Genomic DNA, 14480 nt, shown 5'->3' with positions numbered 1-14480 from the left:
CGACAATCGATCCCCGAATCGGCGCTCTAACTCCACCAGCGGAGGTGGTAGTAAGCGCCGCCAACAAAAAGCGGCAGAAGTCGATTTTGCCGCCGTCCTCACAACGGGGTAAGTCGGCTGCAATACGTCGAATTCAGCTACGCTATTCACGTAGCTGAATTTGCGTATCTTAAATCGACTCCCCGCTGTAGTGTAGAGTTTTCATGCTGGTGCCTGTCACCATAGTATCAGAGCACCATCCACAAAAAATCAATATCAACGGCAATGTCCGTATTGAATTCCATGGCGTCTTTGGCACTTCTCTTTTGGATTACAAACTTTGCTAGAGGTAAAGCTTTTGCTTTTTTAAAATTTTATTTATTTGTGGTTGGTTGGGGTTTGCTGGGTAGAAGAGTGCCAGTGGTGTGAGTTTCAGAATAGCAGCCGTGTTAGTCTGTATCCGCAAAAAGAACAGGAGTGCTTGTGGCACCTTAGAGACTAACACGTTTATTTGAGCATAAGCTTTCGTGGGCTACAGCCCACTTCATTGGATGCATAGAATGGAGCATATAGTAAAGAGATATACAGTATATACACATACAGAGAACATGAAAAGGTGGGAGTTATCCTACCAACTCTAATAGGCTAATTAATTAAAGGAAAAAACTTTTGTAGTGATAATCCAGATAGCTCATTACAAACAGTTTGACAAGAGGTGTGAGAATACTTAACATGGGGAAATAGAGTATTTTTGTTCTTGTGGTGGAAAGGCCTTTTCAAAGAGGAAGGAAGACTTTAGGAAGTATCTTTTGCTGCCTTTGCAGGAACTGATCTGGTTTGAAGGTAATAGAAAGGCTTCTTTCTGAAGCTTGTATCATCATCAGCATAACACTAAGGACATATAAAGTGTCTTCAAAGTGTTTAACAAACATTCATTAAGTTTACAATCCTCTTATGAGGTAAGGAAGTATTCTCACCTCTGTTTTACTGTTGGGGAACTGAGGCACAGAAAGATTTAAGTATTGTAATGTACTCAAGGCTACACAATTAACCAGTGTCAGAAGCAGGGTTAGAACTCAGAAGTTCCTGGTTTTCAGTTTGGGGGGAGGCATAGCTCAGTGGTTTGAGCATGGGCCTCCTAAACTCAGACTTGTGAGTTCAATCCTTGAGGGGGCCACTTAGGGATCTGGGGCAAAATCAGTACTTGGTCCTGCTAGTGAAGGCAGGGGGCTGGACTCAAGGTCCTTTCCAGTTCTAGGAGATAGGATATCTCTATAAATTATTATTATTATTTGCTTTATGTTGAATGGAGTAGCCTAATTTCTCTTAAGTCCCTTCATGTATGTTTTCCATGCAGCTTTTGGACTTGACTATGTTTCAGCCACATTTTTGATTCTGTACTTTTGTGCATATCATGCAACTATATAAATCTGTGGAGACATTTCCCACGGGTTCATATGTCCCCAAACACCACCCCATGCTGGTGTTTGCCCTGCAGTGCCCCACCTACACGTACTCCACAGACTGCTCTGCTCTAGAACTACAGAACAGCGGCTCCTTCCTGGTACCTATGTTCATACCTGTTCCACGGGCTCTGCTAGTTGGGATGGTGCATCAGAGCTGGCAGGTGCTGAGAGAAGGAGAGACATGGAGTTCTTTTGGAATAGCTTTGCCCTAATAGAAAAACCTGTCTTCAAGGCAATGGCACCCCAGATGCAGGTAAGAATCTTTGGCTGTGTTTGGGGTGGGCGGGGGAAAAGTGTAATGCCCCCTCCCCACCAGCAAAATGAGTGAACTCCAGGGATAGTGATTGATTGATGGTTTTCCAAATGCATTGGTCACCTGTGTCTGGCATGTATCTGAATGATAAAAGGAATGTGCAAAATTAGCCAGTTAGAGACAAGAGTGCCACAAATAGCTACAGGCAGAGGTTCCGGTAGGAGAGTGATTTTGTGGTTATGACACAGGACTTGGAGTTAGGAGATGGGGGTTCTGCTCCTGGCTCTGCCATGTGACCTCAGCCAAATCACTCACCAACTCTCTGCCTCAGTTTTCCGACCTGTTCAGAGGGGGTGATAATACTTATCTACCTCGCAGGGGCAGAGGCAGGTTTTAGGACACATGCAGACCACGGGATCCCACTGCTTTTAGAGACCAAGAAATATCGAGATATATTTCAGCCCCTCTCCTTGTGGAGCCCTGACAGCCTCAACCAATGGGAACTGATCATTTACGATGTTTCTGTGGTTTTCCCTGTAGATTCCCTGTAAACTACTGAGAGCAAAGGACAACAATGGGCTAATCTCAGCTCAATCACTGACTCCCTCTGTGGCTTTAGTCAAGTCACTTAGCATCTTTGCCTCAGTTTCCCCATATTTAAACCTGTGACGTGGATACTTACTTTATCTGCCTGTGACAATTAACTAGCTAATGATTGTATAACTCTAGTCATATATATGCTCAAATTCACCAGAATGCGTCCACATTCTCCGGTACCTAGCAGCCCCACAGCCTCAGTTCATTTGGCGGACAGTCCCTCAACTAACCTTTCTGAGAGCTGGCAATGATGGGCTGTCCCCAGCTTGTAGCTAGGCTCCACGTAGGCTCGGAAGCTGATGATTATTATTATCGTTGTATGGTGGTGCCTAGAGACGGCAATTGAGATCAGGACCCCATTGTGCCCAGCACTGTACATGCGCATAGAGAGAGGCAGACCCCACCCTGGCAAGCTTACAATATGCCTAGATAAGACAACTGGACTGGGAGAAAGGAAGTACTTAGACTGTAAGCTCTTTGGGGCAGGAACCATCCTTCTGTTGTGTGTTTGTACAGCGTCTAGCACAATGGGGCTCTGAGCCATGCCAGGGGCTCCTAGGCGCTATGGTAACATAAATCAGTAATAATATTGTTATCCCCATTTTACACTGAGAGACTAAGTGACTGGCCCAAGGTCACACAGGATGTCTGTGGCTGAACAGGGAACTGAACCTAGGTCACCTGAGTCCCAGGCCAGTGCCTTAAGCATAAAACCATCTGTGCTGGGAAAGGTGTGTCTACCCCGTTTGATAAACAATACGTCAGTTAAGTTTTGAGAAGCCCTAAAGGCTTCTCTGGAAATGATAAGTACGGAAATCGATTTCAGGTTCTCCTCCTCCTGGCAGCAGAGGGAGCTCTGCCTGTGATCATGGTTCCCAAGAACCATTGGCTTTGTGCATCTGTGTGAAAAATTGTTCTGTGGGCCTAAGGCTGGCTCTGCAAACTCTGCAAGCAGTGAGGCTAAGTCCATGAATGCTCCCAGAGCACCAGTAGATTCTTGGATGGGTACAAGTGCTCTTTCATTGTACACCCCCAAAGCTTGAGACAACATACGTGGAGAGTCATTATTCCATTGCTCTTGGGACAGGAATTAGGGAACCTCATGAGTTAATAGTTTTCATGCTGTTATTACTGAGCATGGAACATTATCTCTTCAAACATACTTCATGGTGGGCAGCCTTTTGTTCTCTCAAAGAGGCCAATCATACATCGGCATGTTAAACTGTACAAATATCCCTTCCCTAAGGATGCTGCAGACCCTCAGTCTGTATCAGAGGAGAAAGAAACCCCATTAGGAGGAATTAATCAGATTGGTGCCTGCCATTGTCACATTTAAAAACAGACAAATCTCTATGCATGGAGGACTGACCTGACCCAAAGCTTTCCTTATCTTTACCCTGAATAGAAAGGGAGACTAATGGATTTAATTATCATTCTCAACAGCCCCGCTTCCTGTTCCCGCTCTGAATCACAGGGTTATGTGACATAGAGCAGGAACCTGTTTTATTTTTCTCATCAACAGCAGAGTTATTCTTAGTAACTTGACAGGGCGGATTCATTGAAGCAACAGCCAGGTCTTTCTGCTTTTGTGGGATGTTAATGAACAAATGACATTGCTAATTGTTAGGTAGCTACTTAAAGCCTGTAATGAACAACGCTGAGTGCTCATTCCTCCTTCCACATGGTGTTCTCCGCTCCCGCCTCTTCATGCACGTTATTACCAGCGTGTGGCAGCTGAGGTTACTGTTGCCCTCTCCAGGATGGAATGGCAAGCGCTGCTCAAGTATTGATGACTACTATGTCATCTTCAAGTGGCTGGCCCAGAAATCATAAGAAATTACAAGCTCCCTCTCCTCTTCTAGATAGAAGCCTTGGTATTTTGGAGCTGAATGGTGTGACGTCCATCTAGCACTGGGCAAATCTTGGTGGTTTCAGTTTGCATGGGGTCCCCAGCTCCAGCTCACACTCCTTGCTTTTGTGTCCTGCAAAGGACTAGAGATGATCCTTTGATGTTTTCAAGTAGAAGGGCCTATTTCCTCCAAGCTTTCTACTTGGGTTTAGATGGTACCTCACAAGGGATAGCTCAGTGGTTTGAGCATTGGCCTACTAAACCCAGGGTTGTGAGCTCAATCCTTGAGGGGACCACTTGGGGATCTGGGGCAAAATCAGTACTTGGTCCTGCTAGTGAAGGCAGGGGACTGGACTCAATGACCTTTCAAGGTCCCTTCCAGTTCTAGGAGATGGGATATCTCCATTAATATTATATATAATATAACAACAACACAGGATGCATATTGACACTCTTTCATTCTGAAGGATCCCAACACACTTTGCAAGCTAAGGTCTGGATGATTCCATGCAGAGGGGACCCCTTACTCACGTGGAAAATATGGATAGCTGCCTTTATAGCAGAATCTTCCCTCATCCTGGGAGCTGGTGGTATACCCTCCAGGGCTGGGGATATGTGCATCATCGCCCCTACTAACCTGCTGTCCTTTGAAAAGTAAATACAGTCTATGCAGCCATATTAAGTAGTTGACATGAACAGTGTTGCCAGGAAGCTGGAAATGGCTAGGATCCCTGGAGCCAATGCAGCCACATGGGGCCTTTGCACACAATGACGTGGCCTCCAGCAGATTCTCATTTTACCTCTAGATCGTTCCTCATGGGGACAACACTCTCCCGCCGTGGAGTGATTTGGGTTTACCTTGTTAGTTACAGTGTGTAATAAACCACATAGACAGCTGCACGTCGAGGATTGCAACGTTAACCCAGGCTCTTATCCAGGTTTTAGCCCAACCCTCCCATCCACACACAAAAACCGTGTACCTGGATTGGGAGGTGCTTTTAACCTTGGCTAATCTTATGGGAGCATAGATTAGAACCCAGGCTCTGCTTCAACTTGGGCTGGAACCTGTCCATTTTCCAGTGTGGATGTAGGATAAATCACTTCAGTGCTGATAGTCCTCCAATGCCTTACCATAGTGCCTTCTGAAGAGTTCTCTCACTATTGAGTGGGAAAGAATCCTAGAGTGTCTCAGCACAAAGAACCAGGGGTTGTAGCCTCCAGCAACACATGGGGGAGTGCAGAAACAGTGAGGACATAGTAATGCCGGTAGTACGACTTTGCAGTATGGCTACTCAGACTCAGGCGAGGTTAAAACTCAGGTGCCAATCGCCCAAGTTAACTTAACCTGAATGAGATCTGCCACCTTCTATTGCCTCTTTGTGGGAAGAAGCATTGGTAACTGACTGACAGCAAATATTACCCTAGGATACGCTGAGTTTCTGCAGGTTTTGGTTATCCAGTGGCTGAAAAGCAGCCATGAGACTGACTAATTCTAGGCTGTGTTTGATTAGTCAGATGTCAGTAAATGGACCTGCAGGTTCATGTCAGAAGGTTCTTGCTGACAGCAGTGCTTATTACTAAAGCAAGGCGTTGGCTCTATGGAAAATAATCAGATGCATACAGGGAAAGCAGCACTGTCTAGCAATTAGTAGGATAAAGCTTGGGTTCTCATCCTGGCAATGCTCCTCGCTCACTGTGTGACACTAGGGTCAAAGGTCCCCCATAGATTGTCCTACTGAGAGGGGGTCTGTCCTCCCTTAGGCTCAAAAGTGGGCACTAATTTTGGGTGTCCAACTTGAGACATCATTAAAGAGTCTGATTTTCTGAGGCGATGAGCAATCCTAGGGCGAGGTTTCCGGTCTACTGGAGGTCAGACTAGATGATCACAATGAACCCTCCTGCCTTGGAATCCATTAATGATCTAATCAGAGGAGAAATTCACACACACCTTGTGGGAATGCTGTACAGCCAGTTACACTGAACTAATGGTGTCCTCTGCCTGTTGGCAAACATGTAATGAAACTATGCCCCCTAGGGGGGAGGGATAGCTCAGTGGTTTGAGTATTGGCCTGCTAAATCCAGCCTCATAAGTTCTATCCTTGAGGGGGCCATTTAGGGATCAGGGGAAAAAAAAAAAGATCTCTTAGGGACAGTACTTGGTCCTGCTAGTGAAGGCAGCAGACTGGACTCCATAACCTTTGGTTCATTCTAGCTCTATGAGGCAGGTATATCTCCATATATTATTTATTTGATGGTGGTTACCAGTGGGCAGTGATTACTGGTGGTGTTTCCCCCTCTTTCTCTGGGTATTAACATTCTGCCCTTGAGTTACTCCTCACCCTCACCCCTTGATTCAGCCCTGCAAATAGCTGTGTGTGTTACAGATCATTAACTTGGAAAGGCTAAGGCCCATCCAGAACCAGTCATGGGCACTGAGCAATTCAAACATCTGGCCCCCACATCATTCTTGACCATGTTCTTTGCCTCATAATGCTTTACCGCTGCAAAGGGTTGTACATGCATTAGCAATTTAACATAGGATTATTATTAATCATACTGCCTAGCTCTTACAGCTATGTTCATCAGTAGCTCTCAGAGCACTTTACAAAGGAGGTCAGTATCATTAATTATCTCCATTTTTAGAAGGGGAAACTGAGGCACAGAGAGTCACTTGCCTGAGGTCACCCTGCCGTCCTGCAGCAGAGCTGGGATTAGAGTCCTGGTCCCCTAAACCCCAGCCCAGTGCTCACTCCGCTAGGCACACTGATTTGGGGCAGAGACTTGACCCTTGATTTTGTAATCTGCTGCACTCATTAAGTAGCCTAGGGAGGAAACATCCAGCCAGGCGTGCACTTGCTGAGCCCTTCACTCCTAAAGCCCAGGCTCTCTCCATTCCTTGCCCTTCTTCCCCAAGAAAAGAGCTACTAAAAAGGAAACAAGCCCAGAAATGCAGGGAGGCAGGAGGAAAGTCCTGAAATCCCATGCAGATAATCGCTGGCTTGGCAGGGAGGAGGGGAGAAAGCAGGGTGGCTGGTTGCTTGCTTTGGGGTTTAGGACCCAGAGGAGCCAGCGGCAGGCACCAGGGATCGAGGAGGAACTAAAAAGTTATCGACTTTCAGTGTGGCTGGAGTGGCTCAGTCTCTGTGCAGCCTGGGGCGCTGGGGGACTCTGCTGCAGCTCTTCCTGCACCATGAAGGAGACTCTGTTCAAGGGGAACTTCTGGGTGAGAGGGGTCGCTGGGTGGGAGGTGTTGGGGGGAACAGCTGGCCTGGGGAAAGAGGGGCTGGAATGAAGCCAGCCCCCAATTGGGCTTTTCTGGATTCCCAAGAGCCTTTTTCTCTCTAAGGAGCAGCTTAATTCCCTGGGCTGGAGCTCCCGGCTTGTCCCAGCTTTTCTGACCCTGCTTTCCTTCTGCCGTCCCTCGGCTGGAGTAGGCTGGCTTCTGCTCTGGAGCCAGGGCAGCTGTTTGAATGCATGTCATCTTGGAGACCTCTGAGGCACAGCAAGAGCGGAGCGCCAGGGTTTGTGTGGCTCAGAAAGTAAATAATGTTCGTGGTTCAAATGGCCTGCCTGGCAGTAACTGCAGCTGGCTGGTCCTCGCTGGCGTTTGGAGCCCACATGCAGCAGCTTTCCTTGGACGAGGTGTTCTTCACTTACTGTCTGTGTGGCTTTTGTTGTGTGCTGTCCTGCAGTGGCTGTGTGGCACCCCAGAAGTGGCTGCAGTTCTGTGGTGAGCGACACCATCCCTCTGTGTATGCACTTGGGGTGACATTCTGGCCCCACTGAAAACAATGGGAGTTCTGCTGTTAACTTCCCTGGGGCCGGGGGGAGAGGGGGCTTGCAGGGTCAAATGCCCCCCCAGATTGTCCTGCTGGGAGAAAGAGGGGCTCTGTCCTCCTGCTGTGCCTGCCTGGGCCCCTATCCGTGTGGCTCAGGCAGAGAGTGGAAGGGGCAGGACCAGCTGCTATATAGTTATATATATATATATATATATAGTTATATATATATATAGTTATATAGCACTTCTATGGCCCCGATCCTACAAGCTGCTCCGCAAGCCAGATCCAGTCGCTCCTGTGAGTGTCTCTCCACTGCAGACGGGATGTAGTCAGTTGGGCTCGGTGCAGGGGTCTGCGTGGATGAAGTATCTTGCCGGGACAGGGTAGATGATGGAAACTGACTTTCTGGTCCTTGACATAGTCTAATCACAAGGGTAGGAACTAGACACTCTTGTGTTTGATTCTCTGTTCTTACACTAAATTGGTGTGTGATCTTTAGGAAAGTCACTTGGGCCTGGATTTCTCCGCTGTCTTTGAGTTCCTTAATTTTTGGGTGCCCAAGTGCTGAGTGGGTACGACTCCAGTGAAAGGCAGTCAGAGCAGTGGGTCTGCAGCACCTATGAAAATCCAGGTGCCTGGATCTGGACACCCTAATACTGAGGCACCCAAAATCGGAGGCCACTTCTGAAAATGTCGTCCTTAGCCTTTTGGTGCTGTCGTTCCCTAGCTATAAAATGGGGCTAATGACGCCTCCCCTACCTCACGAGGATGTTCGCCTGACTGAGAAGCACAGAGCAGCCTCCCTGAAGTCTGTGCAGGGGTTGGCTGGATTAGCTGAATGTGACTACTGTGGTTTGCAATGTGAGGTGTAAATGCTGAGTGTTGTAAGGGGTCTGTTGTCTCGGTCCGCAGCATGGCACAATCGGCATGCAAATACAAGGTACATATTGTAAAAAAGTATGAAAATAAGCATTGGTTCGTGCCTCGCCTCTGCTTTTCAGCATAAACGACACCCATTTTTATCTCTGCTGTTTTGGAGACGTGCTACAGAACTTCATCTGTAGGGAAGAAGGTCTGTGAGATCCAGGGCTGTGTGTTTAAAAAACGAACAGAAAAACAACCTCCTGAAAACTGTAAATTCAAGGCCCTCCTTACCTCTAGGATTTTAGAAAGGGTGTGTGTGTAGGGGTGTGTGTGTGTGAATGAGCCATCAAGTGCATGTGTAGGGAAAGTATTGGAGAGGTTTGAAAAAACCTGCCTCTGAGCAGTTTGCCTGTCTCTGATGTCATTGTGGACTAAGGGGATGTCTTGACTCAAACTTACTTTGTGGTCATCTACAGTCAAGTTAGCTAGCTTGAGCGACGGTGGCGGGCCTACCGCAAAATAACCCAGATGGGTTGGATTAGCCACACAGAGCAGCTGCATTCCTTCTGAGTTATTTGCTTGAGCATCAGCAACACTCAAGCTTCCTCACCACCCCTGTGACAGGCCAGCTACCTCAAGTTTAACGCAGCACCTAACCCAAGCTAGAGATTTGTGTGTGTGGATGGGGGTCAGGTTAGGGACAGTGCTCAAGTTATACCTTGAGCTAGCGCTGCAGTGGAGACAAGCCCTTAAGTTAAAAGTGGGGCCTCAGATCTTCCCCTCCCATTTTGAAAAGCTGCAGGAGGGGGCTTTGTGGGAGGAAATCTCTAAATGGAGTCACCTCCTCTCTGCCTCCCCCAAACCTAGTTGGAAGAGCCAGGGCCGTCTTCTCAGAGGCCCTGTGTCTCTGGTCTTGGCTGGGCAGCCCTCTGCTTCCTGGCTCCATTGGAGTGCTGATAGTGTGTGTGTCTGTGTCCCCAGAGGGGCTGTGCAGGAAAGGCTGGGGGCTGAAATATCTTAAGGCCCTCAGAGGCCAAAGGAGAATGATGTATGTCTCTTCCCCTGCCACTTTCCCCACCCTACGAGATCCCCCAGCATGGAGTGTCCTCTACTCCAGTGACAGGAGGAAGGGTATCACAGCAGGGGCCGATCCTCCCTTTTGCATGGAGAAGGGGAAATCCATGCATGGAAGGCGCTCATGGTATTCATATAGCCCAGGGGGAGGTTTTGGGGGGCCAAGGGAAAATGCTGCGTGCCTTCACACCCAAGGAAAATACAACAGAATGTCCAAAATTCCCTCCTCCCCCAGGTCACACACTGCTCGCTCTCCCTCCCCTGTCTCAGGAAGGATTTACAAAACATCTCCACTGATGCTGGCTGAAAATTTTAAGCCAAAACTTTTTCCCCCAGAGAGCAAAGCTGCTTCGGCGACACTGGAATGTTTTTCGGAATTCGTGTCTTGTTTCCGAATTGTTTAGTTACAAAGAAACCTGAAAGAAAAAATCCGATATTCGCACAGCTCTAGTTGGGAGGCCTCAGGTCTTGGGTGTCCAGCTTGAGATCGCCAAAGGCCTATTTTTTCAGAGGTGCTCAGTGCTCTAAATCCCACTTGGAAACCAAGGGTGCTGCAAGTGCTGAATATCAGTGAAAACCAGGCCTGAGGAATGGGGTGGCGGGAGTTTGTCAGCTTTTGGGGGTAGCTTTTTGTTCTGTGTCTGTATAGTACTTAGCACATGGGGGTCCTGGTCCAAGACTGAGGCCCTTAAGTGCTACCACAGTACACATAATAAATAAGAATAATGCTGGACCCTTCTGAAAATTTTGTCCCCATCTCCTTCCCCCTATGGATGAGTAAGAGTCCCTTAGTGATGAAAGAGCCTGCAGCACCAGTTTGGCAATGTGTTTTATATTGCCAGCTGGGGTACAGCTCCTCCCAAATAAGTTCTCAGCAGCAACCCCACCTGGCCTCTCCCTTTCCCCCTGCATTTTCAGAGAAGGGGTCAGGTGTTTTGTGGTTAGCAGCCAAGTGCTGTAGGGCAGTGGTTTTCAAACTGCGGGTTGCGACCCAGTCCTGGGTCGCGGAATGGAAGGACTGGGTTGCAGTGGCTCTGGTCAGCACTGCCGACCGGGCCGTTAAAAGTCCCGTTGGCGGTGCTGCCCAGCTAAGGCAGGCTAGTCCCTAACTGTTCTGACACCGCGCTGCGCCCCAGAAGCAGCCAGCAGCAGGTCCGGCTCCTAGGTGGGGAGGCCACAGGGCTCCATGCACTGCCCCCTGCCCCGAGCACTGGCTCCACACTCCCATTGGCCAGTTCCCGGCCAATAGGAGCTGGGGGGTGGTGGTGCCTGCGGGCGAGAGCCACGCGGAGCCACTTGTGCACCTCCGCCTAGGAGCCGGATCTGCTGCTGGCTGCTTCTGGGGTGCAGCGCGGTCTGCAGTGCCAGGACAAGTGGGAAGCCTGCCTTAGCACCTCCATTGAGCTGCTGACCCGGAGCTGCCGGAGGTAAGTCCCTGCCCCAACCCCACACTCCAACCCTCTGCCCCAGCCGAGAACCCTCACAAATCCGGAGCCCCCTCCTGCACCCCAAACCCCTCATCTCTGGCCCCACCCCAGAGCCTGCACCACCAGCCCAGATCCCTGACCCCCTCCTGTATCCCAACCCCCTGCCCCAGCCCAGAGCCCCCTCTCACATGAACCCCTTATTCCCGGCACCACCCCGCAGCCCTCACCCCTGCACTCCAACTCTCTGCCCCAGCCCTGAGCCCCTCATCCCCAGGTCCATTGGGTCACGGTCATCAACAATTTTCTTCAATGGGTCACCAGAAAAAAGGTTTGGAAACCACTGCTGTAGGAGTGTGTGTCTCTCTCTCATGAGTAATCTTTTGTTTCTTGGAGAAGATCTGTTGCAGTTCAGTTAGGAAGTATCCTAAATGAATAAACCTAATCAATGGAGCTGGTGGGGGAAAGAGAAATAAATTTTGTGAAATATTTTGAAAGGACTGAAAAGAATTCATTTCATTTGAAATTTCCAGTCAGTTTTTTAAATGAAAATTTCTTGTATTTTCAGGTTTTGAAACAAAGCTTTTTGAAATTTTCAAATACTTAAAACAAACAAACAAAAATCAAACCAAAAAAAAAACAATTAAAAATTTCATTTGTCAGCAGGGCAAAACCACCTTTTCCCCGCCCTTCTACTAGAATGATGGAGGGCGGGGTATAAAAAGTGAGTATTCTTCCCCCACCAAAACAAAACCTTCCCCCAAAATTTCAAAACTGTTTGTTTCTATTTTTTTTTTTTTTTTGTAAAATACACACATCTAATTTTGGTTGAAATTTTGTGTGTGTGTGTGTGTGTGCGCGCGCGCAAGTTTTCGTTTTGGTCAAAAAGATAATTTTCCTGGGGGGGGGGGGGGGAGTTCAACATCAAATTTTTGATAGGTTCGACTAGCCCACACATGTCAAAATAAAAAAAACTATAGAATCTCTTATGGCGCATGAGCCTTGTTCATTTGTGAATCATGCAGGGCCTGAGCCGGTCAGCACTTACGTCTGTGAGTTAGTCAGACCATGTGGGTGGTACCATGGAATTCAGTGGCAATATTCACAGGAGTAAAGTTACCCTCAGGCTACGTTTACAGCGGCACAGCTGCAGTGTTTCAGTGTACACACTCACTGTAGTGACGGGAGTGGTTCTCTCATTCCTGTCATTAATCCACCTCCCTGGGAGGTGGTAGCTAGGTCGACGGAAGAATTCTTCCATCGACCTCGTGCTGTCTATACGGGGGGTTAGGTTGGCATAGCTATGGGGTGGCCAGCCTGAGAAGGAGCCAAAATTTACCCATGTACATTGCCAAAGAGTCACCGTAATATGTCAGCAGCCCCCCATCAGCTCCCCTACCCGCTCCCAATGCCTCTCACCTACCGGCAGCCCTGCCAATCAGCGTCTCCCCCTCTCTCCCGCACCCCCCGATCAGCTGTTTTGTGGCATGCAGGAGGTTCGGGGTGGGGGGTGGGGGGAGAGGGAGAGGAGCGAGGGAAGTGCAGGCTCAGGAGAAGGGGCGGGAAGGGGTGGAGTGGGGGCAGGGCCTGTGGCAGAGCCAGGGGTTGAGCAGTGAGCACCTCCCCCCCCCCCCCCCGGCATATTAGAAAGTTGGCGCCCTTAGCTCCAGCCCCAGAGTCGGTGCCTATGCAAGGAGCCGCACATTAACTTCTGAAGAGCCACAGGTTGGTCACCCCTGGCATCGCTAGAACTCTCAGGGGTGTGGATTTTTCACACCGTTGAGAGACGCAGCTTTGCCGATGTCAGTTTTCAGTGTAGACCGGCCCTCAGTCATATGTGTAGACAGGATCGGGCCCTGATTTGATTCGCATTAGTACTTGTGATTATTAGTCCATTCCACCCTCCTCATCCCCCTCCTTTTTCAAAATGTTCCAGTATATTGCTGACCCCTTTCAGCCTGGTGGGAAGTTTTATTGTGGGTTCTGAACATCTGAATGTCAAGGCTTGTAATGGACATGCAGCTAGATTCTTAACCTTGCTATTTATGGCACTTTACGAACAGGCTGGAAGAGATGGATTCTACCCCAGGATGCTTACAGTCTAATATGCGGGGGGAGATGGAGGGGGGGTTGTTGATGTTTTTGGGTTTGGTTTGGCTTTTTAACTATTTCTATATTTAGGAAGTTTTCACAGGTGTGTCCTAGCCATGTAAATATCAGAGCCAATACAGTAATCATTACAACAGTGAGCTTTTGTTTAGAGAAACATTATACAGGACTATAATCACTGGATCTCTTCAGGGCTGCCCAGAGGATTCAGGGGGCCCGGGGCAAAGCGGGGGAGCTTGTACTCACCAGGCGGCGCTCCGAGTCTGCGGCGGCGGCATTTCGGCGGCGGGGGGCCCTTCAATTGCTCCGCGTCTTCGGCAGCACTGAAGGACCCGCCGCTGAAGACCCAGAGCGACTGAAGGGTCCCCCGCCGCTGAAATGCCACTACCGCAGACTCAGAGCGCCGCCGGGTGAGGAAGGGGATTCTCAGCGGGGTCCAGGGCCTGGGGCAAATTGCCCCACTTGTCCCCCCCCTCTGAGCGGCCCTGGATCTCTTTATTTGACAGGGTGTTAGCATGCTACAGAGTGAGTATCTTTACACTTCCCAGAATGTGTCATTTCTAGTGATTTGATTAAATTGAGTGAAATCTCTGATGACGTATTTAACAAGCCAGGCACATCTCTCAACTGTTAATATTCAAACTAATCAGACGGGTGTGCTGGGGTTTTTTGCTGGTGGATGTATGTGGCTTGAGTATTGAATAAATAGTAACCAAATATCTGTCTGTTTGGCAGGGTACGTAATTGGTGCATTAATTTTTCAGTGTCAGTCACCTTTGTTTGAACCATTCCTCTAGAGTTGGACTATTTTTCTTTTTCCAGCCGGAGGCTATCAGAAGCTTATCAGCTATTAGCAGATAAGAGATTAATTCCTCATTTCCTTGTGTGTGACCATTTCTGGTGGGAAGCCCCAGTAGATTGCCAAAGGATCATTTGGTAATTAATATCCAATGATTTGTGATAGCTGGTTATAAATTGCATTCAGTACCCCCTAATGACTGCAGATGTCCACCATATATATATAAAATCTCCTCATTTCCCCAACATGTATCCCCCTAATTTGCAGTTTTTCATTTGGCAAAACTC

The 14480-nt window shown here is 48.5% G+C and overlaps 1 protein-coding gene across 2 annotated transcripts in view; it reads left to right on the top strand.

Annotated features, from left to right (window-relative positions):
* The first annotated feature begins 1611 nt into the window (after nt 1-1611).
* Nucleotides 1612-14480, top strand: part of PSTPIP2 (proline-serine-threonine phosphatase interacting protein 2) — a 55348-nt gene continuing 42479 nt past the window's right edge. The window contains exon 1 of one of the 2 annotated variants that reach the window (XM_065598695.1): nt 1612-1698. In XM_065598695.1, the coding sequence (XP_065454767.1) occupies nt 1627-1698 (72 nt within the window). In that variant the 5' untranslated portion in view covers nt 1612-1626. Of the gene's footprint in view, nt 1699-7076; nt 7368-14480 lie in introns of those variants that run through there. The other variant, XM_065598694.1, reaches the window with a different exon arrangement.

This window comes from Chrysemys picta, chromosome 6, assembly GCF_011386835.1.
Source record: "Chrysemys picta bellii isolate R12L10 chromosome 6, ASM1138683v2, whole genome shotgun sequence".
Classification (NCBI taxonomy): Eukaryota; Metazoa; Chordata; order Testudines; family Emydidae; genus Chrysemys; species Chrysemys picta.
This window is presented reverse-complemented; position numbering and strand designations above follow the sequence as displayed.